At 47.2% G+C, this 26997-nt stretch overlaps 1 protein-coding gene across 1 annotated transcript in view; it reads left to right on the forward strand.

Annotated features, from left to right (window-relative positions):
- Positions 1-1907: 1907 nt before the first annotated feature.
- CELF5 (CUGBP Elav-like family member 5) overlaps positions 1908-26997 on the forward strand; it is an 80593-nt gene continuing 55503 nt past the window's right edge. The window contains exons 1-2 of the mRNA XM_043962455.1: positions 1908-2291; positions 20142-20224. Coding sequence (XP_043818390.1) covers positions 2036-2291; positions 20142-20224 — 339 coding nt within the window. The 5' untranslated portion in view covers positions 1908-2035. The remainder of the gene's footprint in view (positions 2292-20141; positions 20225-26997) is intronic.

Here is a 26997-nt window from a genome sequence, read left to right on the forward strand (position 1 = left end):
AGGGACATCCCCTCCTCCCAAACCTCCCCCCAACAAACAGGGACCCCGGTTCCTGATCCTTCTTGCTCCATGACGCCTCAGAACGGGGGTGGTGAGGTGGCAGGCAGGACCATCTGCCTCTGTCGCCTTCCCTCCCTGGGTTTCTGCCACGGCGATGAAAAGCTGTCTCTCCCTGTGTTTCCACCTACTCCCTGGCCCGGGTAATGCTTTGATAAATGTTCTCAAATCAGCAGCTCCTCCACCTCCAGATGATGGTGCTATAAAAGCAATCACTATTGGAGGAAGGGCTGCTCTGAGAGAGGGGGGGGGCAGACTCGGAGCAATGCTTAGCATGAATTCCACAACCAAGGAGCAGAGAGATTTCAGGCAGGAGAGAGAAAAACAATTTTTCCCTCCCCATCTTCTCTTCCCTTTCTGTTTCTCTGGAACTCAATTCCTGCTTGTCCACCATGAGATGGGAGGAAATGGGGAGGGGAGATTGGAAAGGGATGCTGTGTTCTTCCTAGCAGGGTGCTCTCCCCTCCTTTCCCTGGTTAATTCCAAGACAGGGAAGAATCTTTTCTCCCTATGGCAGGTTTCAAGCCTAGATCTTTGCATTCCCAGGTCTGGTGATTTGCCACCTGCAACAGGAAAAGGTCCCGTGGCCAGAGAACCAGGGAGCTGCTTTCCAGACACTTCCCCCCACAATCCACTTCCAGTTTACCTCTTAGCCCCATCCTATCTATGTGTTGCAAGCATCTTTTCTCTAGATCTGGATTATGGGTTGTACATGATACTGACTTGAGTTCCTCACCTCCTTTCACATCTTCTTGCCTTTTATGCTCTCCCTTCCCTTCCTCTGCCTCTTTTCTGCCTGGATCATGCTGGGATGTTCCATTGCATTCCATAAAGGTGAAGTCTTGTTCCCAGGCCAGAGAATTTCTAGAATATAATGGCTGATAGTTCTAGGTTTGGAAGCTCTTATGCCTACCCCCCTCCCCCATTCCCAACTAGTTCTAGACCATGAGGCTGCAGATATGTGGGCATAGTGTATCCTTCTTTCTAGTTTCTTTTACAAATTCATGCATTTGTGCCCTGACTTGGAGGAGTACCCTTCCCAGCTCCCTGGACCAGTGGAGATGTTCCTTTGGTGAAGAGGTATTTCTACTTCCTTTAGACCTTAAGGAGTGAACCCTCCCCATTAATCCTTGCCCCTCTTGAATTAAGTGTAGTTGCTTTAGAAAAGTTGAATGCTGGGGCTGGAAGGGACATCAGAACAAAAATATCAGAGCTGGGGGATACAGCTGGAGGGATCTCAAAGTCCATTTTGCACAGTCCCTTCATTTTAGAGTTGAGGAAACCAAAGCCCAGGGAGGGGAAGTGACTTATCCAAGGTCCCACGGGGAGTCTGAGATTAGAATCCGGGTCTCTTGACTTCCAGACCAACACCCTTCCCATTACTTTGGGCTGCCCCATTTGAAGGGACCAAGAGCAAAGAGTGTTGGTTTCTAGAGGTCTGGAAAGGAACCAGATTACTCTCTTTCTCTCTCACCCTCATCCCAGATTCCCCCAAATACGATGTTCATAGACCTATCCCTTCCCCTGTCCCCTCACCCGGAGCTCTGAGTGGTATCTTTGAATGGTGAGGAGGTTGGAAGGTTAGATGCTTTTGTCAGGGGCGGGGCATTGGAGGTGGCTTGATGTACCCTGGCTAGACGGGGAGGGAAGCATCTCCCCGTCCTTGATGGGAGGGGACGTTCGCAGCGCCATCCCTGTAGTCTCCCTGACCTCCTGGGCCTTGAGCCCCTCCATCCTTCCTCATGCTCTTTCCCTCCCTCCCTCACTCCTTCCCTCTTTCCCTCCCTCCCTTCTTCCCAGGCGGGGGCACTGGGCGCCAAAGTCTGCTGCGCCGGTCTCGGGCCAGCAGGTGTCGCTACGGAGCGCTTCTTTTGTGGTCCTGATGCTGCCGCTGGCCTGAGAGCGAGAGCTTCCCCTCCAGCTGAGAGCTTTTCTCCTCCGTTCATTTGCTCTTATCCAGCCTGTGTCGGTCTCGGGCATGGCCAGATTGACGGAGAGCGAGGCGAGGCGGCAGCAGCAGCAACAACTCCTGCAGTCCAGAGCCTCCCCCATGAGCAGCGGCCCCGAGCCCCCCGTCCAGCCGGACAGCATGAAGGACCTGGACGCGATCAAGCTCTTCGTTGGTCAGATCCCTCGCAACCTGGAGGAGAAGGACCTCAAGCCCCTTTTCGAGCAATTCGGCAAGATCTACGAGCTGACGGTGCTCAAAGACCGCTACACCGGCATGCACAAAGGTGCGCCCCCGCCCCGCCCCTCCCCTCTGCTCTCCACCCCGCCCTGGGGCCAGCCCGCCGCCCGCTGCCCGCCCGCTGCCTCCCCGCCGCCTGCGTGCCCCCTCTTCTCCTTCTCATCGCTACCCCTCTTCCAGCATCCTGGCGCCCTCCTGCTCTCGCTCATCCCTCCCCCTCCCCACTTCACCTTCTGGCATCGTTATCATCACCATCATCACCATCTTTCCTTTTCCTTTTCCCTTTCTCCTTCCTCTTTCCCCCATCCTCCACCAGTCTCCCTTCCTTTCTTTTTACTCCTATCCTCCTACTGCCTTCCATCATCCCCCTCCATCCTTTGCTTCTTCCTCAGCATCACTCTCTCTCTTCCCCCTGTCTCCCCCTCCTTTCCTCTCCATCCCATCCCCCATCTCTCCCATACCTTTCCTCCCCCCCCAACCCCCGCCCCAGACCCCTCTGTCTCATCTTCTTCACTTCCCCCATCAGCCCTCCCTCTTTTCCTCCTCCCACTCCCCCTGGGTTTCTAGGGGTGGTGTGGGCAGATTAGATCGGTCCCCCTCCCTACTTTTCCATTCATCCAAGCTTTTGACAGGAGCAAACCAGGAAGTTTTAACCTCCGGACAGAATCCCATTGGTAATTTTCACAAAGGGGACGCGCCTGTGCGAGAGACTGGGGAGATCAGAAACAGTAAAGGTCCAACTGTCCAGTGTGCAAACAGATGCCAAGGAGGCCAGCTAGTTGGTAACTACAAAGAAAAAGGGGATGGGTATGTGTGGGGAGAGAGGATAGATGGGAAGAGCATTCATATTTGTGAAAATGCAATCTTCCTCCAAGGTTTGGGGAAAAGAGTCTGCCTCTCCCTTCCTCTTGCATCCACCCATCTATTGCCCAATTTGGAAAGCATCTCTTCCCCTTCCTTCTTCCCTCCAACCCTCCATCCTTCTCTTTCATTTCCCTGCCATTTCCTCATGTCCAAAATTAATCCTGGATGAGGCAGGTTGGGGGAATGGGGTGAAGGGTTCCCTGTATCTGGAGACAATGAGTCCTTCCAAGGCAGAGCTGGGCAGAAGCCTGGTGTGGAAATGAGAATCATTTGGCTAGCTTTGATAGACAGAGAAATAGGAAACTGCCCAGACCAGAAGGAGGTGGGCTTCCTGCAACCAGGTGACCTGCCTCTGTAGAATAGAATCTCATTAAAATAAAGAAAAATCCAGTGATAGCAGGAGGGGAAAATTGTTTATGGCTCAACTTGTATCTTGGGTTCAGATAGCTCATGTTAAATCAATTGTTCTGTGAGGGTATGCCCGTGCATAGGAATTATGAACAGAGTTGACATGGTATATATAGGAGGCTTGTGTTGTTGGCATCCATGTTTCCAATTCCCTTGTGGGCAATCAAGAATATTTAGGGGGGTGGAAACATGCATGGAAGATCTTTGTGACAGTTGCTTGGACAGGTACTGGAGCCCCCAAGAACTCTAGGTGCCTGGGCCTTCTACCCCTGGCTGAAGGCCCTAACCCATGCTACCCTCAGTGTGCCTCTCCAGATGCCATCTTCCAGGGATCTTAAACATGAACACGGCAGCCCTTTTCCCCCAGAGTGCCTTCCTGATGGGGCAGGCATGTGGAGAGAATGCTGTACAGATGTTCAGACCAAATCTATGGGGGCTGATTCATTCAGAAGCCTTTGCTGGGTTCCCAAAGGGAAGGCTGATGTCTTCATACTCCCTTAGTGGAGGGACCCCCTCAACACAGCCCAGTAAAACCCCCAAATTGGCCCAGTAAAATCCCCTGCCCATTCCCCTCAGTCTAGCCCTGTGATGGAGAAGGCTAGATTTGATCAAAGATTCAAGAACTGGACACCAAGTGGGTATATTGGACTTCTCTGAGGGCCCTGATCAGACTCGAATTCCTCAATCTTCCCTTTTCCACTCCCTCCCCTCTTCCAACATGTGTGAAACATGAATCATCACTATCTAGAAAGATTCCCACCCGGGGTGGGGCTGGAGGCTGTCCCACAGGGATGCTGGCAAGCTTTGCAGGAGATCAGGGCTCTCTTCACAAGGTTCTCTTGGTGTCCTGGCCTCCTGAGGTGTGATCCAATAAACTAGGGGAGGGAGGGTTGTTGTCTTGGTGATGGGAGACTTGAAGCAATTTTTTTCCTTTTTAATTAACCTTCCCTTCCTCTTTCTTGTCTGTCTGTCTGTCTGTCTGTCTGTCTGTCTGTCTGTCTCTCTCTCTCTCTCTCTCTCTCTCTCTCTCTCTCTCACACACACACACACACACACACACACACACACACACACACACCTCCCTAATTCTATGTTACTCTCCTATCAAAATCAGTCTTCATCATCCTGGCAGGGAGAGAAGAGTCCAAACACTGGGGGAGGTAGAATCATGGGCTCGTCTATCATGGATAATGACTTTCTGGACCCAGGGAGATGGAATTAAGGAAGGAGTACTTGGTATGTCCCAAATGCAATGGACATAACCCACCTTCTCCCCCCTCTCTCTCTTTTAGGCTGTTCTGGCTCACAGAATCTTTGGGGTGGTAAATCTAAGTACCCCTATTTGGAGAAGTACCATGCCCCAATGGTGATGTAAGGGGGGATGGGGTAGAAGACTAAGATGTTCCCTCAGCTGTTCCTGATTCTTGCTTTGAGGCTTCTCTGCATATGACTAGCAGCTAGAACCTTGGAAGGCTCCATTTGCATCAAAGCAGAGTTCAGAGGCAGGTTTTCCCATTTTGAACTCTCTGTACCTTGGCATTATACCTTTGTTTCAGAATTTCCCTGAGGAGTGGGCTTGAGTTAGAATGGCTTCCCCCAGGGCTAGAAGAGGTGGTGAGAAGGGCCTAATAGAGAAGGTGTCACCTGTACACCAGTTTAGGACCTGGGGTAATGTGTCCTGTGCTTAAGTATGGATCTGGTTGAAAGCATCCAGGAGAATTATGGAAGGGAGAGGAATAGAAAATGTGGGGTTCCTGATGGAGAGAACAGTGGGACAAGAGTCAGAAGAGCTGGTTTCTAGCTTCAGTTCAGACACTGATGGATTTGTAACCTTGGGTGAGCCACTTTGCATTTGGGACCTCAATTTCCCTGTCTGAAAAATGAGGCTTTGGATGACATGACCCCTAAGGGCCCTCCCTGCTCTGACATTTTGTGTTCTAAGGGCCTTCCCAGTTCTGACATTCTAGGTTCTAAGGGTTCTCCTAGGTCTGACATCTTGTGTTTTAACGGCCCTCCCAGCTCTGAAATTTCTCTAATCTAAGGGCCCTTCCAATTCTGACATTCTATGTTCTAGGTCCCTCCTCAATCTGATATTTTACATCATATGATTCTAGAAAGGCAGGTAGCAAATGAATGGAGAAGTGTGTATGTGTGTGTGTGTGTTTTAAGTGATGCTGAGTTGAAGGCAAGGAGAGAAAAATGCTCCCTAATTGCTGGTGTACAATGACCAAAGAGGGGAATAATGGACATTTGACTGGGACAATCAGAAGACTACCTTGCAAGCCCAGTATCCTTTTGGGGTCTCAGAATCACCCTGTGAGGTCAGTAAGAGCAGTGACTATTTTCCTCATTTAATAGCTGGGGAAACTGAGTCCTATAAAGGAGAAGGGTCTAGATGGGGTCACTTAGTGACTAGGTGGCACAGATGGACCTGGAACTCAGTACTTCTCACCCTCGACTTTTTGTCACACTTGCAGCTGTTTGAGTTTGGTTCGAAACTGGATGGGGCTGGGTGCTGAAAGCTGGGTAGATTAGTGTGTGTGTGTGTGTGTGTGTGTGTGTGTGTGTGTGTGTGTGTTCTTTGAGGGGGGACCAGACCACTCCAGAGGCCCCTTGGAAAGGGTGAGGGATTAAGTACCATTTTCTTTTCTTTTTCTTTCTTTTTGCAACAAACATTTATTTTATTTTTTCCAGTTGCGTGTAAGGGTAGTTTTCAACATTCATTTTCATAAGATTTAGAGTTCCAAATTTTTCTCCCTCCCTCCCTCCCTTTCCTCCCCGCTCCACAAGACAGAAACCAGGTTGTATATGTACAATCCACAAGTGCTCTTTTTATCAGTTCTTTCTATGGGGGTGCATAGTAAGCTTTGTAAGTACCATTTTCTGGTGTTGTTGATGGATCCGATCGTTCCCTGAGTTGGCACTCAGAATAAAACTGCTCTGTGTGTGTGTGTGTGTGTGTGTGTCGCCACTCTCAGAACAAACCTGTTACCATCTGACAACGCTGGGCCTCGAAAATAGATCGGTGTGGCACGGTGGGGGCTGGGAGCCAAGAGGGCATGGGAGGGGGGAGGGGAGCCAGTGAATAAAACACTCATTTCATTACAAACAGCCCGTTAAATATAGTCTGCGTTTGTAGGTTGAGGTCAGGCCACAGACAGAGGCAGAAATCTGTCACTAGCCTGTATGGAAATGAGAAGGCCAATGCTGGCATTACCTGGGTGGGCTCCTTGTGACACAACTCGTTCAGAAATATAGGATTCTATAGCAAAATATATTCTCTCCCCTAATTTCTGCTCTGAGTTGGTGTGTGTGTGTGTGTGTGTGTGTGTGTGTGTATTTGTGCAGAGAGACAGAAAGAGACAAAGAGAGAGACAGATAGGAGGCATGTGGGGCTGCTATTTGTGGTTATCAATTTTCTTTCCAGGGAAGGATGCTTGTGAATGCAGGAATAGGATGGGGGGGATTTCACTCCTGGCCTCCCCAACCCCATTTATTTCCCATCATCCCTATGATTCCTCTGCTCCTCTGGCCCCTAGCCCCTGGGGCCAACCAGTGATGTTCGGGAAATTTTCTTCCCCCTCCCCCATACTGTTTCCCAGGACCCAGCACCCTATTCTTATCTCCCTCTTGGGCCCAGGGAGGGCCTGGAAAATTTGGCGCATCTGGTGGGCGTCGTTAATTTTTCTATGAATGTTAATGCCTTAATGTCAATATTATTATGAAGTGGTTTATATATTCATATTAGCAGATGAATATTAATGCTCCAACACCCTCTGTAGTGGCTCGTATTACTCCAGTTCCCCTGGTTATTATTCACTAGGCTAGTTTTTTCTATTTATGTTAATCGTACATACATTTGCATATTAATGGTAATATTGGTCTTAAAAGGGCTATTTTGAGGGAGGGAAGGAAGTGGGTGATCACAGATGAGGGAGAGATAGACCAGGGTTTGGAGGGACAGCAGCTCCTACCAGGGTCTGGGCTGGGTATCCTCTGTCGTGGGTTTTAGGAGGGATGGGAGATTAAGGCTAGGGATCTGTGAAGCATGAGATTCAGAGAGAGCCTGGTGTGGAATCCCAAGGGAGATGACAGAAGAAAGAGGGAAGTCCAAGGGGATGGAGAGGAGAATTATGTCAGGTGAAAGCTGATCAGCTTAAACCCCAGGGCTGGGGGACACAGTCAGACCAAGCAAGGAGAGGGAAGGCCAATTCCTGTTACCCCAGGGCAGGATTTTTGGATTAGACGTGGGCAGTACAAGGGTGGGGGTCCCCAAGGAACCTGGTTTATTCATTCTTTCCCCCGGGGGAGAAGGGAGCAGCAATGGTCTGAGCCCCGAGAAGCTCTGGGCTTGGTATCAATCAATCATCTAGTTTTATTGAGCACCTGCTGTAGTAATCTCTCATATACATTTGACAAAGCCCCTTTTCATTGCTTTTCACAATGCCCCCTGTAAGGTAGATAGGGAAGAAATTATCATATCACCCTTATTGTACAGGTGAGGAAACCGAGGCTCAGAAGAAATGATTTGCCCTGTAAAATGAAGGGGTTAAATGATCTCTTTTTTTTTTTTTTTTTGCGGGGCAATGGGGGTTAAGTGACTTGCCCAGGGTCACACAGCTGGTAAATGTCAAGTGTCTGAGGCCGGATTTGAACTCAGGTACTTCTGAATCCAGGGCCGGTGCTTTATCCACTGCGCCACCTAGCCGCCCCCCTAAATGATCTCTTAATGGTCCTTCCATCTCTAATTTTCTTTGCTCTATGTTTTAAGGTCTCTCCCAGCTCCAACACTGTATTTTAAGGACCTTGCCAATTCTGACGTGAACCCTTTTTCAATTCCCCTGAGTTGTTAGTGCCCCCTCTCCAGAAATGACTCTTTTTGCATCTTGAATTTATTTATCTGTGTACATGCTGTTCCTCTCCAGTAGACTGTAAGTTGATTGAAGGCAGGTATTGTCTTATGTCTTTATATCCTCAGCACCTAGGACAGTGCCCAGTGCATAATAGGTCCCTAATGGGGCTTGCTGAATTTGAGTGCTACATTCTAAGGTTCCTCCCAGCTCTCACACTTTATATTCTTAAGTCTCTTCCAGTTCTGAAATTCTGTGTTCTAAGGTCACTTCTAGCTGACTGTGTCCCTAGACCTGGCCCTCATGAAGGTTGTAGCAACTAGGTGGTTCAAGAGTCTGTAGTCAAGAAGAGTTGAGTTGAAATTCAGCCTCAGACTAGCTGTGCGATCCTGGGCAAGTCACTTAACCTCCAGTTGCCTCAGTTTCCCTATCTATAAAATGAGGAAACAATGGAACCTACATTCCAGGGTTGTTGTGAAGAACAAATGAGATGGTATTTGTTAAAAGCTCCTGGCACATAGTAGGTGCTTAATAAATGCTAGTTCCCCCACCCCCACTCCACCCCCACTTTCTAGCCTGGTAGGAGAGATAAGACAGATGCACCAATTAACAGTGATCAAGAAAAGAACTCAAGAACTCGGTAAGACAGTTTCAGACAAGATGCTCAGACAAGATGGAAATCTCACTTGCAGCTCAGATGATCGGAAAATCTTAGAGGAGGTGGTGTTTGAAAGGCACATGAGAGGAATAAGTCCCCAGAGAGCCAAGGATCACCAGGAGAATAAGACATATAGCCTCAGTGCCTCTGTGGCTACTCTGTGTGTGTGTGTGTGTGTGTGTGTGTGTGTGTGTGTGTGTGTGTGTGTGTGTGTGTGTGTGGTAATAAGTAGTGCTCTGATAAGGAGGACCTTCACTAAACCATCCACATTTCCCCACATGCTTGCGAACACACAAGACAAAGACCTTGCTGCAGGAACCCACCCTAAACTCTTCTTTCCAGTGGGGACAGGGCCAATTATGAGGAGTCAGGTTGAATTTGATTTAAAGATGACTGTCACAACAGCCAGAGTCTGGAGGGGCCAGAGCTCCTTGTCCCTAGATGTTTTTAATCACAAAGCTGGTTGACTCTCTGTCAGGAATGATGTAGAAAGGGTCATGGCATTTGGCAGATGGTTGGACCAGGGGCCCTCTGGGGTCCTGGTCAGCCTTAATTGAGGAGTTGTTGGGGGAAGAGGAGATAGGCAAAACCAAGCTCTATCTGGCCTGCTCAGGGCACCTTCTAACACCTCAGAGGTCCTGGACAAAGATCTCATTGCATCCCAGCTAGCTTAAGTCCCTGGGATTAGTTGGAGAGACTGGGCATGAGTAATAATAATGATAATAAATGCCAGTGGCTCTCTGTTACCTGAAGGACCAGATATAAATTCCATTGTTTGGCATTTAAAGCCCTTCACAACCTGGACCCATCTTACATTGGCAGTCTTATTACACATTTTGTTGTTCAGTCATTTCAGACATGTCCGACTCTTTGTGACCTCATTTGGGATTTTCTTGGCAGAGGTACTGGAGTGGTTTTCCATTTCCTTCTCCAGCTCATTTTACAGATGAGGAAATTGAGGCAAGCAGTGTAAAGTGACTTGCCCAGGATTACACAGCCAGTAAGTGTCTGAGACCAGATTTGAACTCAGATGTTCCTGACTCTAAGCCTGGAGCTGTAACAACTGTGCCACTTAGCTGCCACCTTTTCCACATTACCCTCCTTCATACATGTGATGGCTCAGCCAAATTGGCCTTTTTACTGACCCTGTCACATAACACTTCATCACCCCTCTCCCTACCTTTGCCTGGGGGGCTCTCTCTCCTCCCTTCACCTTCAAAGAATTCCTTCAAGTCTTAGCTCAAAGGTCACCTTTTACAAAGAGATCTTTCCTCATCAAGCACTCCTCATGGTGCTTGGCTCATAGTAGGCATTTCATAAATGCTTGTTTCTTCCTCCCCTTCCCAATTTGCCCCAAATTATCTTATATCAATTTTGTGTATATCTTCATATGTTCATGCTGTCTCTCTTTGATAGACTGGAATATCTCCTTGGGGGCAGGGGCCATTTCTGGTTTTGTTTTGGTTTGGTTTTGTGTGTGTGTGTGTGTGTGTGTGTGTGTGTGTGTGTGTGTGTGTGTGAGGCAATTGGGGTTAAGTGACTTACCCAGGGTCACACAGCCAGTAAGTGTTAAGTGTCTGAGGCTGACTCCAGGGGCCGGTGCTCTATCCACTGCACCATCTAGCTGCCCCCAGGGGCCATTTCTTTCATTTTTGTTGCATCCTCAGTATGTGCTCATAACAGGCACTTAAATACTTGTTGACTGTTTGCTTGGTTGAATGACAATAGCATTTATTTAGTATCTGAGATTTAAATATATCTATAGATGTACATATGCATTTACTTATGGATCATACCTTACTACTACAAATCACTTTGATTTTCTTAGCAATCTTTGGAGGGGGTTGAGAAAGTGTTAATATCTTCATTTTACAGCTTATAGGATAATTATAGGGTTTGGAACTGGAAAAGACCTTAGCGCCCATCTGGTCCAACTCCTCTTTAGAGAAGAAGAAAACCAGTCTCAGAGGACTGGAACCCAAGTCTTCCCACTCTAAGAGTCTTGAACGGAGCAGGATTTTATTAGATGTTGGGTTGAATTGAATTCTATTGAATACTTGATCCTGGGCAACTGTGTCCAGTTAGGCTGGTTTCTGGGAGTGCCCTCTCTCTCCCACGGCCCCTCGCCACAGCACATCCATTCTCTCTCTCTCTCTCTCTCTCACACACACACACACACACACACACACACACACACACACACACGCACGCACGCACACACACACATTTAGAAGTCCTTTACTCTCTAAAATCACTGCAGCTCTGTAGGCAGAGAGGAGTAAATGGAAAAGCAGGAGAACCAGTCTTTTGTCCCCCTGGGGCTCCATGAGATGGCTTGGTCTACCTGGGTGACTTTACTCTGTGAGCCCTGGGCTGCTCTAGCTGCTGGACTGGGGGCAAGAGATTCAGTCTTGGTGAGCTTTGGTTTTCCCATCTCTCAAGTACCCCCCAGCTCTAACATTCATTGTTTTATGACTCTAGGATTCTCAGGGCCATCCTGGCTCTGACATCCTAGGTTCTAAAGTTCCTTCCATCTTTGACGTTTTGCATTCTAAGGGCCCTCCCAGCTCTGATACTTTGTGCTCTGAGATTTCTTCCAGCTCTGACATTCTATGTTTTAATGGGCCCTTCCATTTCTGATATCCTAGATTCTAAACTTCCCTTCTAGTTCTGACATTTTGCACTCTAAGGGCCTCCCAATACTGATATTCACTGTTCCAAGGGCTCTTCTAACTCTGACATCCAGCGTTCTAAGGGTTCTTCCAGCTCTGACATTCCATGTTCTAAGGGCCCTCCCAGTTCTGACATCCTGTGTTCTAAAGCCCCTCTAGCTCTGACATTCTGTGTCCTAAGGGCCCTGCCAGCTTTGGGTAGATGGTGGTCTCTTCTTTTCATTCTTTTCTCCATTCATTCATTCATTCAACTAGTGCCTCCTCTGGTGCTATACAAGCACTTAATGGACATTAATTTTGAATAAGCATTTATTAAGTCCTTCTTGCTGTATTGCAGGCCCTTGGGATGAACTCACTGTAGGGGGAAAGAGATGAGTAAGAGATGCCCTCATGGAGTTCATTGTCCATTAGGGAGCTGAGACATTATACAGAGATAGCAAAGAAGAATGTGCACACAAAGACACACAAAGCTCAATAAACTCCCTGCTGCTGAGATCAGGAGAGTTTTCTTCCTAGAAGAAGAGACACCTAAGCCGAGGCAAAATGGGGAGAATTTCAAAGGAAAAGATGGCTGACGTGCATTCCAGGAGGGAGGAAAATACAGGACACACTGAAGGAAAGCCGTTTATCTAATTTGTTTGCAACCTAGCAAATGGAAAGGGGAGCTAAATCTGCAAAGGCAGACTGTTGGGGACCTCGAATGTTAGGCTAAAGGTGGCCTGTGGAGGGGGGGTCATGGGATCATAGATTTAGAACTTGAAGGGACACTCCTCCTTCTTTTACATATAAAGAAACTGAGGTACAGACAGCTTAAGTGACTGGTCCACACAGGTAGGAAGTGGAAGGGCTTGGGATTGAACCTAGGTCTTCTGATTCCAAAAATCAATCATTCTTTTCTGTTGAATCACTCTACCTAATGGAATAGAGAGGAAGATACCAGAAGCAAAGAGGTTAGTTAGAGAGCTGTGGTAAAAGTCCAGGTGAGAGAAAGTGCGAACAAGGGTGGTGGCCATCAGAGTGATAAGTAGGGGACTGACTTGAGACATTTGTCAGAGCTAGGATGGAAGGGACGTGGCTACTGGTTGACCGTGTGAGGTGGTCAAGGAGGACCCAGAAATTTTCTATTAGTTCTAAGATGGAGAGATTTTTGTTGTGGTTACCAGGGCTAGAGAGAGGCTCTGAGACATCCCAGAGAGGTTGCCTTTCCTGGGATCCCCAGAAGAGGATGGATCTGCCCAGAGATCCAGATTGGAAGTCCAAGGGACCAGGTTTGGTAGCCTGGAGAGAAGACCTTTAAAGATGGAGGACAAGAGGGGGAAGACATCTTCCCCCTCTGATAAGGACTGGAACATCCATGAAGGTTTCCCCAAGGACCTCATTTCAGGTGTAAGAAGTGAGTCCCAAGGACCATGCATAGATTTGCATATGATTGAGGGATATTTGCATGTGTCTCCCAAGACAGTACTGCCTCCTCACCATCACTTTAAGGTTGAAGTGTTACCACAGCTTCTTCTCTTGGAATTGGCTCTTCTCACCGTCTGCCATCTCTGCCCCTCACCTCTAGCTGGGGAAGAGGTGGTAGGGGGAAGGGTCTGAAGACAAGGGAGAGAAGAGATTAGGCTTCCTATCTAGAGTCAGGACTAGTCTGGCCCAGCTTAGCTGGTGGGAGTGAGCCAAGTGGGACAGGCACGGGGGCAGAGGAAGAACTGTTCCCATCTGTTAAGTGGGCGGTCTGTCCAAATGGTGTTCTTCAGATACAGAGAGGAAGCAGCCTGATCACAGTCAGCAACCATTGTGCTTTGAACTGGGTCTTCATCCATGCTTTCTTGCCTGGCTTCCTCTTGTGAGCAAGAGGACATGGATAGGACTGAGGCTGGGATTGAGATTAAGTCAGGGTTCAATATTTAGTCCAGAGCCAGAGGATGAATCTGGCACCAAATTCAAGCATTAGGTTGAGGCTGCCTTTAGGTTTTAGGACCATGCAATTCCACTAGACTGTTGGAGCTGAAGGGAACCTTAGAACAAAGAACATAGAAAATCAGAGCTGGAAGGGCCCTTAGAACCCAGAATGTCAGAGTTGGGAGGGTCCTGAGAACACAGGATGTCAGAGCTGGGAGGGCCCTTAGAACACAGAAGGTCAGAGCTGGGAGGGCCCTTAGAACACAGAAGGTCAGAGCTGGGAGGGCCCTTAGAACACAGGATGTCAGGGCTGGGAGGGCCCTTAGAACACAGGATGTCAGGGCTGGGAGGGCCCTTAGAACACAGAAGGTCAGAGCTGGGAGGGCCCTGAGAACACAAGGTGTCAGAACTGAAAGAAAGCATGAACCCTAGTTTTATGTGTAGTCTCACCCCCTCCTTCTAAGGATGAGACCCAGCAAGGGTTTCTTGCTTAAATTCACATGGATTCAAAGTAAGGGGTAGAGCCAGGGACTCAAATCCAGGTCTCCTCAGCTGCCAGGTCAGGCCCCTTTTCCTCATGCCATACTTTCTCTCTTGTAGACAGCCCAACTCTTAGTATACTTTAGTTTCATTTTGATGCCTTGAGGCCGAATAACAGAGCAGAGCATGACTTTATACTCAAAGGAAAAATACTAAAAAGGAAGACCAATTTTAGTCACTTTCTTTCAGACTATTCAAATAATGAATCCTGTTGATTTGAAGAGTTACTTCCAAAAAGCTTGGAGATTTGTTTAGATTTCTTTCATCCCCTGATCAACCTATAACAAAGAAGATTCCAATTTGTGGCCCTGCCAGGAGGAATCTGAGTACACAGAACATAGATGATCAATGACACAAAGGATTTTGGGATCATAAGATTTAGAAGTGGAGGGGAGCTTGGAGATTTCTTTACCCATCCCTCTCATTTTACAGACGGGGAAGCCAAGGTTCAGATGATCTCTTGGGTCCCTTCCAACTCTGCTTCTAAGAGAAATCTGGAGGTGAAATGAATCTCCAAAGCCAGTCGTCATTTCTGCCACACTAGCTGAGCTTGCTCTTGAGGCCAGCCCATTGGACAGACTCTGGGCTCAAGCCACTTATTTCTTACCATCTTTCTTCCTCCTCCTTTCCCCATTGATCTTCAACATAGCTAAAACTGGAGACCGACATTGTTATAGGGGGTTGGGGTGGGGTGGCAGGCAGGGAAGAGGAGCGACATTTACCCAAGAGAGTTGGCCCCTGGATAAAGTTGGCCACCGCTAGCCCTTGGCAGGCAGCCTCCATCCTCTTGCCAGCGAGGGATTTCCATATTTTTGGAGCCTGTTAAATTATCAAAGGGCTGCTGTGCATGGATTCCGCTCCTCTCCCCTTCCTACAAATCAAATTATCAGAGCCAAGATTGGATTGTAAATGGCTTAAGACGATCTATTCATTGTTGCTATTAAAGTCTTCTTGGTCTCAAAGAGCTGGAGAGTCCGAGGCCCTCCAGCCTCCCATAGGGAGCTGTGGGATGACCAATAACAAAGGCTAATCCTTTTTCCCCACACACACCTGGTTCAAATCCAGCAGCCCCTCTGGCTAGAACACTATCACCGGGGAATACAAAGTTTGGAGCTCCTGCCAACTGGCGAAAAGGCTTGGACCGCTAAATCAAAGGTCTTCAGAGGCTTTGGCATTTGCACCCGAGTCCCTTTGCTTATTGACCCTCAAATCACTCAATTTCTCATCTGTAAAATGAAGAAAATAAGCCCTTCCCTGCCTCTCTCGCAGAGGCATTGGAAAGATCAATCCAACTCACCAAACAGGTGCTTATAAGTAAGTGACTATTATGGGCCAGGCACTGTGCTGAGGGACCAAGACAGAATAATGTAGTCCTGCCCTCAAAGGGCTTACTTTCTACAGACAGAGACAACATTTACATCTCGAGGGAATAGCTAAAACACATCCCTAAGAATATACAAAATACATAGAAAGGGTGACTTTATAGGGAAAGGGACTAACAGCTGGGTGGGGCGGGGTGGGGTGGGGTGGGGTGGAGGATATGTGTGTGTGTGGGGGGGGTACCAGGAGAAGCTTCATGTAGAAGGTGGCACTTGAGCTAAATCTCACGGGGAGTTAGCTGGGAATTCCAAGAAACAGAGGTGAGAAGAGAGAGAGTGAGTTGAGCAGCAATAAGGTCAGTTTGCCTGGACCACCGAGTGTGTGGAGGAGAGTCATGTGTAACTAAGTCTGGGAAGGTAGGATGGGGCCAGGGTGGGGGGAACTTTTCAAGCCAGACAACTCTTTTTATTTGATCATATATCTATATCTCCTACACATACATACATCCCATATGTACATGCATACACATACATATATATTCTGTATATAGGGAATGGCTGGAGATTATTGGTGGGGGGGTGGCATGGTTAGATGGACCTGTTAAGAAAATTGCTTTGGCAACCACACAGAGGGTGAATCCAATGAAATAATGGATGGGAGAGTTTGTTGTAACTGCACAGTATAATAGAAATGTCAGCTATTGTCATTATTATTACAAATGCATGTGTTATCTTTTGTGTACAAAGATGATCCCCCTGAATCACCCCCTCTGGATAGGGAGCTCTGCCTGCTATCTCCAGCCGTGGGGATGGGCTGCTCTGCATTATCTTTATTTTTCTCACCTTCTTCTTTGTGACCAGCAGCATATTTCACACGGGGTGTGTCTGGGTTCAGGCTGTGGTGGCAGGGTAATGCCTCGGTATGGGAATGGGGAGGGGATCAGCTTGGGGCATAGGCATCCAGAGTGCAGGGGACAAGGTGGGGGAGGTTAGAGAGCTGGCCAGTTCGGTTGGAACACAGACTATGTGAAGGATGGGAGCAGGAGATACAATTATATAGGCAGGTTGGATCAAGGTTTTGGGAGACCTTGAATGCAGTAGGGGTGGGGGTGGGGAGGCTTTTTTTTTTTTTAATTGGGAAAGCAATAGGGAATCATGAAAGGTTTGGGGTTTTTGTGCTGGTTAGCTTATTTGTAGAGAACTGGTACGATCAGTGGGGGGAATGTGATGTGGAGGATGCAGATTGAAGTGGTGAACTACCCACAGCTAACTCCCTCCCTCACCACCGTAAATTTGACATCTGTCAAGGGAAGGAGTTAGATTGGATGATCGCTAAGCTAAACTCCAATAGGCTCCAGAAAGCCCCTATAGAAGGTCAGTTGTTCTACTGTCTAAAGCCTTCTCCAGCTCCAACATTCTGTGTTTCTGTTCTAAGGGCCCTCCCAGTTCTGACATCCTGGGTTCTAAGGACCGTCCCAGCTCTGACATTCATAGAAAAAGAATCTCAGTCATAGAAGATTACTCAGAGGCTAACAGGCCCAGCCTATACCTGACCAAGAATCCCCAGTCCTCCTCTCCAACATACCCAACAAGGGGTCCCTCCAGCCTTTGCTTGGAGACCTCCCCAGGCTTCCTGTTCCAGCTCTCATTGTTTGGAAGTTCTTTATAGTGATAGCTAAAAATTATATAACACATAATATATACCAGGCACTGTGCTAAACACCAATTATTATCACATTTTAGTCTCACAGCAACTCTGAGAGGTAAGTGCTATTACAGTTGAGGCAACAGAGGTAGACAAAGGCCAAGTGACTTGCCCAGGGTCACATATCTACTAAGTATCTGAGGCTGGATTTGAACTCAGGTCTTCCTGACTCCAGGTCTGCCAATCTCTCTATCCACTCTTCCACCTAATGTTTAACTTCTTCCTGTTAACAAATCTAAATATACGTCTCTGACATAATGCTTGTAAAATTGAATTGAATTCATCACTGTAATAGATTACGCCAACTGTCAGGGCCAACCAAAACGATCCCAATTCCTCTTCCACATATCAGCCCATTCAAATGCTTGAGCATAGCTCCTATGCCCGCCATCTTTTTTTCTATAAGCTTAGCATTTCCATCAGTTCTTTCCATTAGTCTTCATGTAGAATAATCCCAAGACCCTTCACCATTCTGATTGCCTTCCTCTGCTCAGTGTGGTACCCAGAATGGTGAACAGTACTCTAGATTGTGAATCAAGTACAGCAGGGCTCTCCCCTGCCTAGTCCTGGATATTATGTTCTCTTAATGTGGCCTAAAATCAAATTCGCTTTTTTGGTTGCCATACATGTCACAGGGTTGACTCACATTGAACCTTCAATCCATGGAGATACCCTGATCTTTTTTCCAGGTAAATCTCTACCTAGCCCTACTTCTGCCATCCTGTGCTTGTAAATTGACTTTCTGTACCCCAATATATGACTTCACGTTTAACCCTAATTTTCACCCAATATGTCCCAGGTTCCATTTTGTGTTCTAATGGCCTTCTGTCACTGACTTTAATTCAATAATTATTTATTAAACACTTATGCATAGGACATTGTGTTTGGTGTTGAGGATACAAAGATAAAAAACAATATGGTCCCTGCCCTCAAGGGTCTTACAGTCTGTTTTTGGGAGACACAAGTCCCAATAATAGAAGTTAGAATATAATAAAAATTATAGGGAAGGTTAAAAAATGACAGAATGATATTGGGGAGTTTTGAGTGGCCCAGTTTGCAAGTTCAAAGTACATGAAGGCAGACAGGGAGAGATAAAGCTGGAAAGGGAAGTCAAAGCCAGATAAATGCAGACCTGAGATGGCAGCCTGAGGCACTTGCATTTTATCTGGGAGGCACTGGGGACCCAAGGAAGGTTATTAAGTAGGATAGTGACCTGATCAGACGGCGCATTGGGCAGTTTACTTTGGCAGCAGAACAAAGGAGAGAAGGGGAGCGGGGAGAAACGGAAGACAAATAGGTTGGTCAGGAGAAAATTTCAATTGTCCAGACAAGATGTAAGGAAAGGGGGGGGGCAGCTAGGTGGTGCAGTGGATAAAGCACCGGCCCTGGATTTAGGAGGACCTGAGTTCAAATCCTAGCCTCAGACACTTGACACTTACTAGCTATGTGACCCTGAGCAAGTCACTTAACCCTCATTGCCCCACAAAAATAAAACAAAATAAAAAGATGTAAGGAGGGCCTAAATTAAGATATTTGTGGCGGGAGTGGAAATGAGACTACCAATTTAAGAGATAACTTTGGAATAGAGACTAATAGGATTTGGCAACTGGTTTGTAATTGGGTGGAGGGAAATGGAAAGAAGCCATCAACAGAATTAGAGAGGTGGAGGGGTAGAGGATGGGCCCAGTCTGAAGCATAGTTGGCTTAGGGTGTTGACCACCCTTTGAGGTGGCGGTGTCTCAACTTGGGCATTTTGGAGATACGGGACTGGTGCTCAGGAGGGACGTTAGGTACAGATCTGGAGGTCATGTGCAAAGGCATCATATTTGGAATTGTAGAGTGAATGAGATCCCCAAGGGAGCGGAGAGTGGGGGGACAGACTCTCTAGAGATGCCCACCCTTAAGGTCATACCAACTTGGGGGCAAGATCAGTTTGTCCGTAGGATTCCTTCCAGCTCCGACGTTCTATGGCCTATGCTTGAGTGAAAAGCAGTGAGATGAAGGGGAATCAGAGAAACTGGCTTTAAATTCAGATTTTGTGATTTGGGGCAAATTATTTCATCTCTTTGGGCTTCAGTTTCCTCTTCCGTCAAGTGAGAGGCGGATGAGTGCTAAGATCTCTTTCAGCTCTAAATCTATGCTCTTTATAGGGTCCCTCCAAGAGCCTTCCACAGTCTGATATTTGGGGATTTTTTTTTTTTGATGAGGCAATGGGGGTTAAGTGACTTGCCCAGGGTCACACAGCTAGTAAGTGTCAAGTGTCTGAGGTCGGATTTGAACTCAGGTCCCTCCAGGGTCGGTGCTCTATCCACTGCGCCACCTAGCTGCCCCATATTTGGGGATTTTCAAATAATCTCCTTGAAGCTGAGTACTTTCGGGCCCATTATCCTCCCCAAATTACATGATAGTAATTACTTCCTCTGCCCTCCTTCCATTCCCACACTCTCTCACTCCACCTTCATTTTGACAGGTCCTTCCTTGTGGGCTTTTCTCCTTGACTGTACTCCTGATGGGGAACCTGATGGGAGGACCCTTGCTTACTGCCTCCTCTTCTCTTTCCTCCCCAGCCAGGGCAAATCTCATCCCAACCCTTCTTTCTCCTACCCTTCCCCCATTCCAGATTATTAACTAACAACTAAAGGATGCAATGGGATGGAGAGACATCTCTCCCTACCTAGGGCACAAGAGCCGAGCCTGATGAAGGGGAGAGAAGAGAATACATGTCCCAAGAGTGGGGCTGAGCAGGGGGCAGCAGGGAAGGTGGAAGAAAGCTTCGATGGTGTCTTCAGTTTAGACAGTCAACAAGACCATAGATCACACTCCAATCTACTATAGGGTTTTCCCGATTTCCAAGGAGTAAATAAATGCTCTTGCCGGAAATGTACCCATCTTTGTGAGCCCATTGAAGGTAGCTCCAGCACACCTGGAAGAAAGTTGCCTTTCTCCATCACCTGATTTCCATTTCTTTCTCCCCGCCTCAGGGTGTGCTTTCCTCACCTACTGCGCCCGGGATTCCGCTATCAAGGCCCAGACTGCTCTGCATGAACAAAAGACTCTGCCTGGGGTGAGTGTTAACTGGATATGGGAGAGGGGAAGAATCTGGGGAGTTTAGACACCCTCCCCACAAGGGCCTCCAGGATTTGGGAGGGAGTCGTGGTTGCAGACAAGCTCGGTTTACATGGAGACGCCTCTCTCATAAAGCTTTTCCCTTCCTGACCCACGATTCCATATGGCAATGGAAGAGATGTAAAAATTGGGGGGGGGGGGAAGAAAATCTAGATGGTTTAGCTAAAATGAGTATTGCAGTTCCGTGCAGGAGCCTTCGAATGTAATCCTTATGTTCTCCAGTAAGGACTGCCTCTTTCTTATATCTCTTTGTCAATTATGAACAGAAACAGAACTGACTGGGTGGGGGCTGCTTGGGTGGTAGTTCGCTCCTGGTGAGTTTTCCTTGCTCTTTGTCACCTCTCTCTACTTCCCCAGGCTGACCAGAATCCTAAGAGAACTCAAGCAAACACAAAACAAGACAAAAATTAGCTGTCTTCTGATTGAATGTTAGCTCTGTGAGGGCAGAGACTCGTTTTCATTTTTGTCTCTGAGTGTTCTCAATGCCCCGCACATAGTAGGTGCTTTATAAATCCTTGTAGCCGTATTGCATGATTACAGTATAGCTGCACTATTTATTTCATAGGTTCCAGAACATGGGGGGCTGTCTGTAAGCTCAGAGAATTTAGCTGAAGTGGGTTTTCTGGTTGGGGCAGGAGCCTGAGAAAGCTTTTCTGGAAATAGTCCTTGGGGAACCTGACAAAACTGAGATTAGAGCAGCCCTAGCCTCAATGTTGAAACTTACTCAGTTGTTCTCTTGGGACCCTTTCACTTTCAGAGACTAGCACCTTGAGGGGACCCCCCCCTTGGGGGGAGGGGCTTAGTAGTGGTCATTTTATTTATTTATTTATTTATTTATTTATTTTATTTTATTTTATTTTTAACGGGGCAATGGGGTTAAGTGACTTGCCCAGGGTCACACAACTAGTAAGTGTCAAGTGTCTGAGGCCGGATTTGAACTCAGGAACTCCTGAATCCAGGGCCGGTGCTTTATCCACTGCACCACCTAGCCGCCCCCTAGTAGTGGTCATTTTTGATGGAGTAAAGGCCAGAGAACAAGAGAAATAAGGTGGCAGGAGGCCTAAACAGCTCCTGTACAATGATGACCTCAGCAAGAGACGATATGGAAAGAGATGGCTCATGGGTCAGGAGACCTGGATTCTGGATCAGGTTGTGCCATGTATGCCCTTAGCAATTCCTTTTTTCTCTCAGTTTCCCCGTCTGTAAAATGAGCGAGATGGATTAGAGATGATCTCTTAGGTCCCTTTCAGCTACAAAAGCCTAAAGCCCCAGTAAGGTGTCTGGCTTCTGACGGTGGGGCTGGCCTCCCAATGTCTTCCCTAATCTCTCTCCCAGAAGGCCAAGATGGCAGTAGGAGGGGGCTATTCCTTGCAGAGTCACTGGAGGGGTTTGCCTGCTGATCCAGCTCTCTGCTGGCACTGATGGGGGCCTCTCACTTGTGTCAGGCTCTCTCGGCGGAGTAGTCTCCAGGTATTTAAATTTGTGGATTAATTTCTAGGGAGGTAACACTCTGCTAATTACAGAACTTCTCTGTTCATCTCATCGTGGGAGGCCAGAGGAAGCTGCCAGGGTGGGTGACTGGATTTAATTTGTTAGGGGTGGAAAGAGTGGAAGGACTGGGCGGAGCTGAGGAGCAATGGAGAAAACCCTAGATGGGACACTAGGCTCTAATTCTTATTCTGTCGCCAGCTCATCTTGTGGCCTTGGGCCAAAACCTTATACTAGTTAGACCTGACTGTGCCCAATTGGACACCTTACTTTACCTCTCTGGGTCTTAGTTTCTGCATCAGGAAAATGAGTGACTAAATGATCCTTAATCCCTCCCAGCTCTGACATTCTGTGTCTAAGGGCCCTCCCAACTCTAACATTCTGTGTTCTAAGGCCCCTCTCAGCTCTGACATCCTGGGTTCTAAGGCTCCTCCCAGTTCTGACATTACATGTTCTAAGGGTCCTGCCAGATCTGATAATTCTGTATTCTAAGGTTCCTCTAAGTTCCTCCTGATATTCTGTCTCCTAAGTCTCCCCTTGCCCATTTCCCCACCCTCTTACACAGTTTTGACATGCTCTGTTCTCTTCCATGTCTGACATTAGCATGGTATGGTGAAAAGTGCCAGATTTTGAATTAAATGACTTGGGTTCAAATCCCCTCTTTGCCACTTGCTAGCTATGTGACCTTGGGCAAGTCATTTAACATCTCTGTGCCTCAGTTCCCCATCTGTAAAGTGAAGGGTTATACTCAGTGACTCCCAGATTCTTTCCAGTTCAAAGTCTATGAGATCACAGACTATGTTCTATCATCTATAAATCTATGTTCTAAGGACCCTTTTTGTTCTGACACTATATGCCCTATATCTTAAGCTCTGTCCTCACCCCGGCTCTGATAGTCTTTATTCTACATTCTAAGAGCCCTGCTGTACCATGCTATAGAATCTTCATGGGTGCCAGGCTAGGGAGGAGGTAGGCACGGAGAGCCTGCTTCTTTGTGGAACTCCTCTTGATGTCACAAGCTTTGACTGAGGTAGGCTCCTAAGCTGCTGGCGCCCAGAGAGAATGAGAGCTGGGGCTAGGAATGTTCACAGCTGGAGCATGTAAGGCTTTGGACAATGAGGCCTCATGGGCTTAGCAACGTTCAGGGGTCAGGAAGAAGCACACTGGACTAAGGAAGGGGGACTGGAGGACAAGAAGTAGCCCAGAGACTCTGGGCAAGTCACTTAACCCTCATTGCCCTGCCAAAAAAAAAAAAAGAAGCAGCCCAGAAATCCGAATCCGGAGACCAGGGCGGGAATCCTGTTTCATCTTTGTGACCTTGGGCAAATCACTTTTCTCCCTTTCAGTGCCTGTTTCCCCATTGATAAAATGAAGATGATGATGCTTAATTGGAACAATCAAATGATAGGGCTCCTTTATACATTCTTTGGAGCAAAGCTTGATATGAATGGAGGCTGGCATTATTCTTTTCACTCACCCAATGCCCTTATCACCATCTGGGTATGGAACATAAAGAGACATTTCCCTAAGGCTCTCTATCCATCTCAGGGAGAAGACTTAGGGGTGGGGAAGTAACCTTTGCTTTCAGCTCTGTGAAGAGACATGGTGGGACACAGAAAATAGATCTTTCTGGGTGAAACCAGAGGGCAACCCCAAGATGAATGGGAAGAAGTTATAGAGAGGCATATCTCACTTCAATGCAAGGGAAAAATTCCTAACAATTAGAGATGCCCCACAGTGTAATGGCTTGACTCAAAAGGTAGAGGGCTCCAAGGAGCAGAGACAGAATGATCATTTATTAGAGATACTATGGGAAATTCATCTTTCACGTGGGGGCTGGCTTAAGTGATGTCTTTGATCCTTTCTTTTTTCTTTTGCCTTTTAAAAAGTTTTTTTTTCTATAGGAGGAACCGTAGGTAAAAACAAGAGATCGATCAGATTTTAAAAGTAGATTTTCTTCAATATATTTTGTTTTTTTAAATTTTATTTTCATTGTTATCTTTTGTTCTCACATTGCCTCCATTTCTCATTATATGTCTTCCCCTCTCCCTCTCAGAGACTTATCCCTTATGACAAAATTAAAAAATAAAAGAGAGGAAAAGGAAGAGAGAGAGAAAAATCAGCAAAACCAATCAACACATGGAAAAAATTCAATGTTATATTAAATTTTCCTTACCCATGGACCCCCACCTCAACAAAGGGGCAGGGGGAAGTTCTTCTTGTCTCTTCTTTGGGGTCAAGCTTGAGCATTGTAATTTATGGTTCTTTCTAATGCTTATTATAATTTTTAAATTCTGAGAATCTAAGAGTCTGTGATTCCATCCATTCCCATCTTGGTGTCTGAGATTAGCTATAACCTGGCAGATACTAGAAGGAAAAGGAGTGTATATATTTTTTCCGGGTGATGTCAAGAATCAGAAGGGGCCCATGAGGTCCCTCCATCCAAGGGTCAGTCCTACTGAATCTGTGACAAGCTGGCCCATCCAAAAGACTTGTCCTGCTTTCTGTCTCTCCTGGGGGAAGAGCCCATGTGTGCTGGGCAGAAGGCTCCCAGAGGGACAGAGGGAGCCCAGAGCTTCAGCATAATTAACATACTCTAGAGAGCTGAATGTTTTCTCTTCTTCCATCTACTCCCCAGCTCACTGCCCTCCCATTCCTTCATTGGCTAGATTCACAGCCCGCCTCCCTAGAATCTCTTGCAAGGTGCTATTATTATTATCATTATCATTGTTGCTGATGATGATGATAAAAGTCTGTTAGGTTTTAGAAGTATTTTGCCTCAAATGACCCTGTGACATAGGGAGTGCATCCCTCTGTCTCATTCTTCCTCCTTCCCTTTCTTCTTCCCTCACTCCCTTCCTCCCTCCCTCTCTCACTTCTTCCTTTTCTACCTCCCCCTTCTTTCCTTCCTCTCCCCCTCTCTCCCTTCCTTCCTTCTTTTCTTTATTCCTCCCCCTCCCTTTCTTTCTCCTTCCCTTCCTTTCTCTTTCCCTCCCTCCCATCCTCCTTCCCTTCTTCCCTTTCTTTCTCCCTCCCCCACCTTCCCTCCCTTCCTTTCTCCTTCCCTCCTGCCTTTCCTTCCTCTCTCTCACTTTTCCCTCTCTCCTTCCTTCCTTCCCTCCTTCCTTCCTTCCTCTCTCTCTCCCTTTCTCCTTTTTTTTCCTCCTTTCCTTCCTTCTTTTCCCCCTCCCTCTGTCCCTCCATCCCTCTCTCCCTTCCTTCCTCCCTCCCTCCATCCCTCTCTCCCTCCCTCTCTTCCTTCTTTCCTTTCTCCTTTCTTTTCCCCTCCCTCCCTCCCTTCCCTCCCTCCTTCCTTCCTTCCTTCCTATTTCATATGTACCTGTGCCCTCTAGTTAGACCATACATTCCTTGAGTGAAGGAAGTATTTCACTTTTGTCTTTGTATCCCCAGCACAGAACATGAGGCTTGTACATGTTAGGTGCTTAGTAAATAATAATAATATTAGTAAATAATAATAACATTAGATCTAGGCAGCTCAAACAATCAGTACACACTTATTAGGTGGCTACTATGTGCTAGGCACCATACTAAGTACTGGGGATATAAAGATGAAAGTAAAACAGTACCTGCCCTCAAGAAGGTTACATTCTATGAGGGAAGAAAATGTACACATATGAGTACCTACAAAACCAATAGAAGGTGATTTGGTATGGAGAAGGTACTGGGTTCTGGGGGGATCAGGAAAAGCTTCATGGAGAAGGTGGTATCTGAGCTGAGCTTTGAAAGAAATGAAGAATTTTAAGAGTGGAAGAGAGGAGGGAACGCCCCACAGGCATGAGGGAGAGAAGCTGAACAAAGGAGGGATGGAAGGTGTTAGCAATGGCAGCCAGGGAGGCCAGGTTGGCTGGACCCTGAAGTGTGTGAAGGGCCGGTCACATGTAAGAACGGCTGGAAAGGTCGTGTGGAGGAGACGGGGAAGGACTTTAATCTCCAAACAGGGGAGTTTGTATTTGATCTTAGAGGTAATAGAGTTTATTGAGCAGGGGGAATGAAATGGTAAGATGGGTTTTTAACTGACAGCCTCCCACTTGTTGGGAAGGGGGAGGGAGGGAGGGGGTTGGAGGAGATGAAGACTTCTGACGTCTGAGGTTCTGATTCTGAGAGCAGTTGGTACTGGTACTGCCAGGACACAGGCTAGATGTAACCTGTATGTTTCACCTGCATGGTTCCAGAACTAGAATAGTCCTTTCCAGGAAGCCGGGAGAAAGGCTCAGAAACCTGAGTCTAGGTCGGGGGGGGGGGGGGCGGTGGGAAGGGAGTTGAGGTACTCATAAGAGAGACAAAGGAAAATGGGTTTGTGAAGATGAGTCCTGGAGAGGCATTCTAGGTAAAGGAATTGCATGTATCGATGGGAAAGTATAGAACGTGTTGGAAAACTGAGCTGTCCATTTGGATTGGAGAATAAAATGTGTTTTAAAGGAAAGGGGTAGGGGCGGCGGCTAGGTAGCACAGTGGATAAAGCACTGGCCCTGGATTCGGGAGGACCTGAGTTCAAATCTGACCCCAGACACTTGACACTTACTAGCTGTGTGACCCTGGGCAAGTTGTTTAACCCTCATTGCCCCACCCAAAAAAAAAAAAAAAAAGCAAAAGGAGGAGGCTGGGAAAATAGCATCCTAGATTAAGAACTGGGATTGAAGACATCTAGTCAAACCCCGCCTTCATTTTATAGATGAGAAATTGAGGCACAGAGCGATTAAGGAAGTTGTCTAGCGTCCTACAACTAGTAGATGGTCAAGGAGAGTTTGGAACCAAGGCTTCCTGGTTCGAAGGCTAGCCAGCATCTTATCCACTCTAACATGGTAAGCTGTGGCCAAACTGCAGAAGGCCTTGAATTCCAGGCTAAGGGGTTTGGACTTTCTTCTGCAGGTCATGGAGAGCTGGTTAAGGGGGAGAAGATGGTCAGGAGGTTGTCAGGCAAGAGGTGATTAGACCTGGACTAGGGTGAGCTCTGTGGGATGGATAAGTGAATGGATGGAAGATGCTTTGAGATTGGGGAGCCATTGGCTTGAGGCAGTCAGCAGATGGGAGGCCTGGGTATTGAGATACTTGTTGGTTCTGGTTCCCAGAACACCTTCAGTTCCACAGCCCTGAAGTCCAATTCTCAGCAGTCAGGGATCGGGGTATTTTACCTCTCCACTGAAACAGATCTTTTCTAGATTGATGTCCATTAAAAAATGACTAATGGCTCTTGTGTGAGGA

Source organism: Dromiciops gliroides, chromosome 1 (assembly GCF_019393635.1).
Source record: "Dromiciops gliroides isolate mDroGli1 chromosome 1, mDroGli1.pri, whole genome shotgun sequence".
Classification (NCBI taxonomy): domain Eukaryota; kingdom Metazoa; phylum Chordata; class Mammalia; order Microbiotheria; family Microbiotheriidae; genus Dromiciops; species Dromiciops gliroides.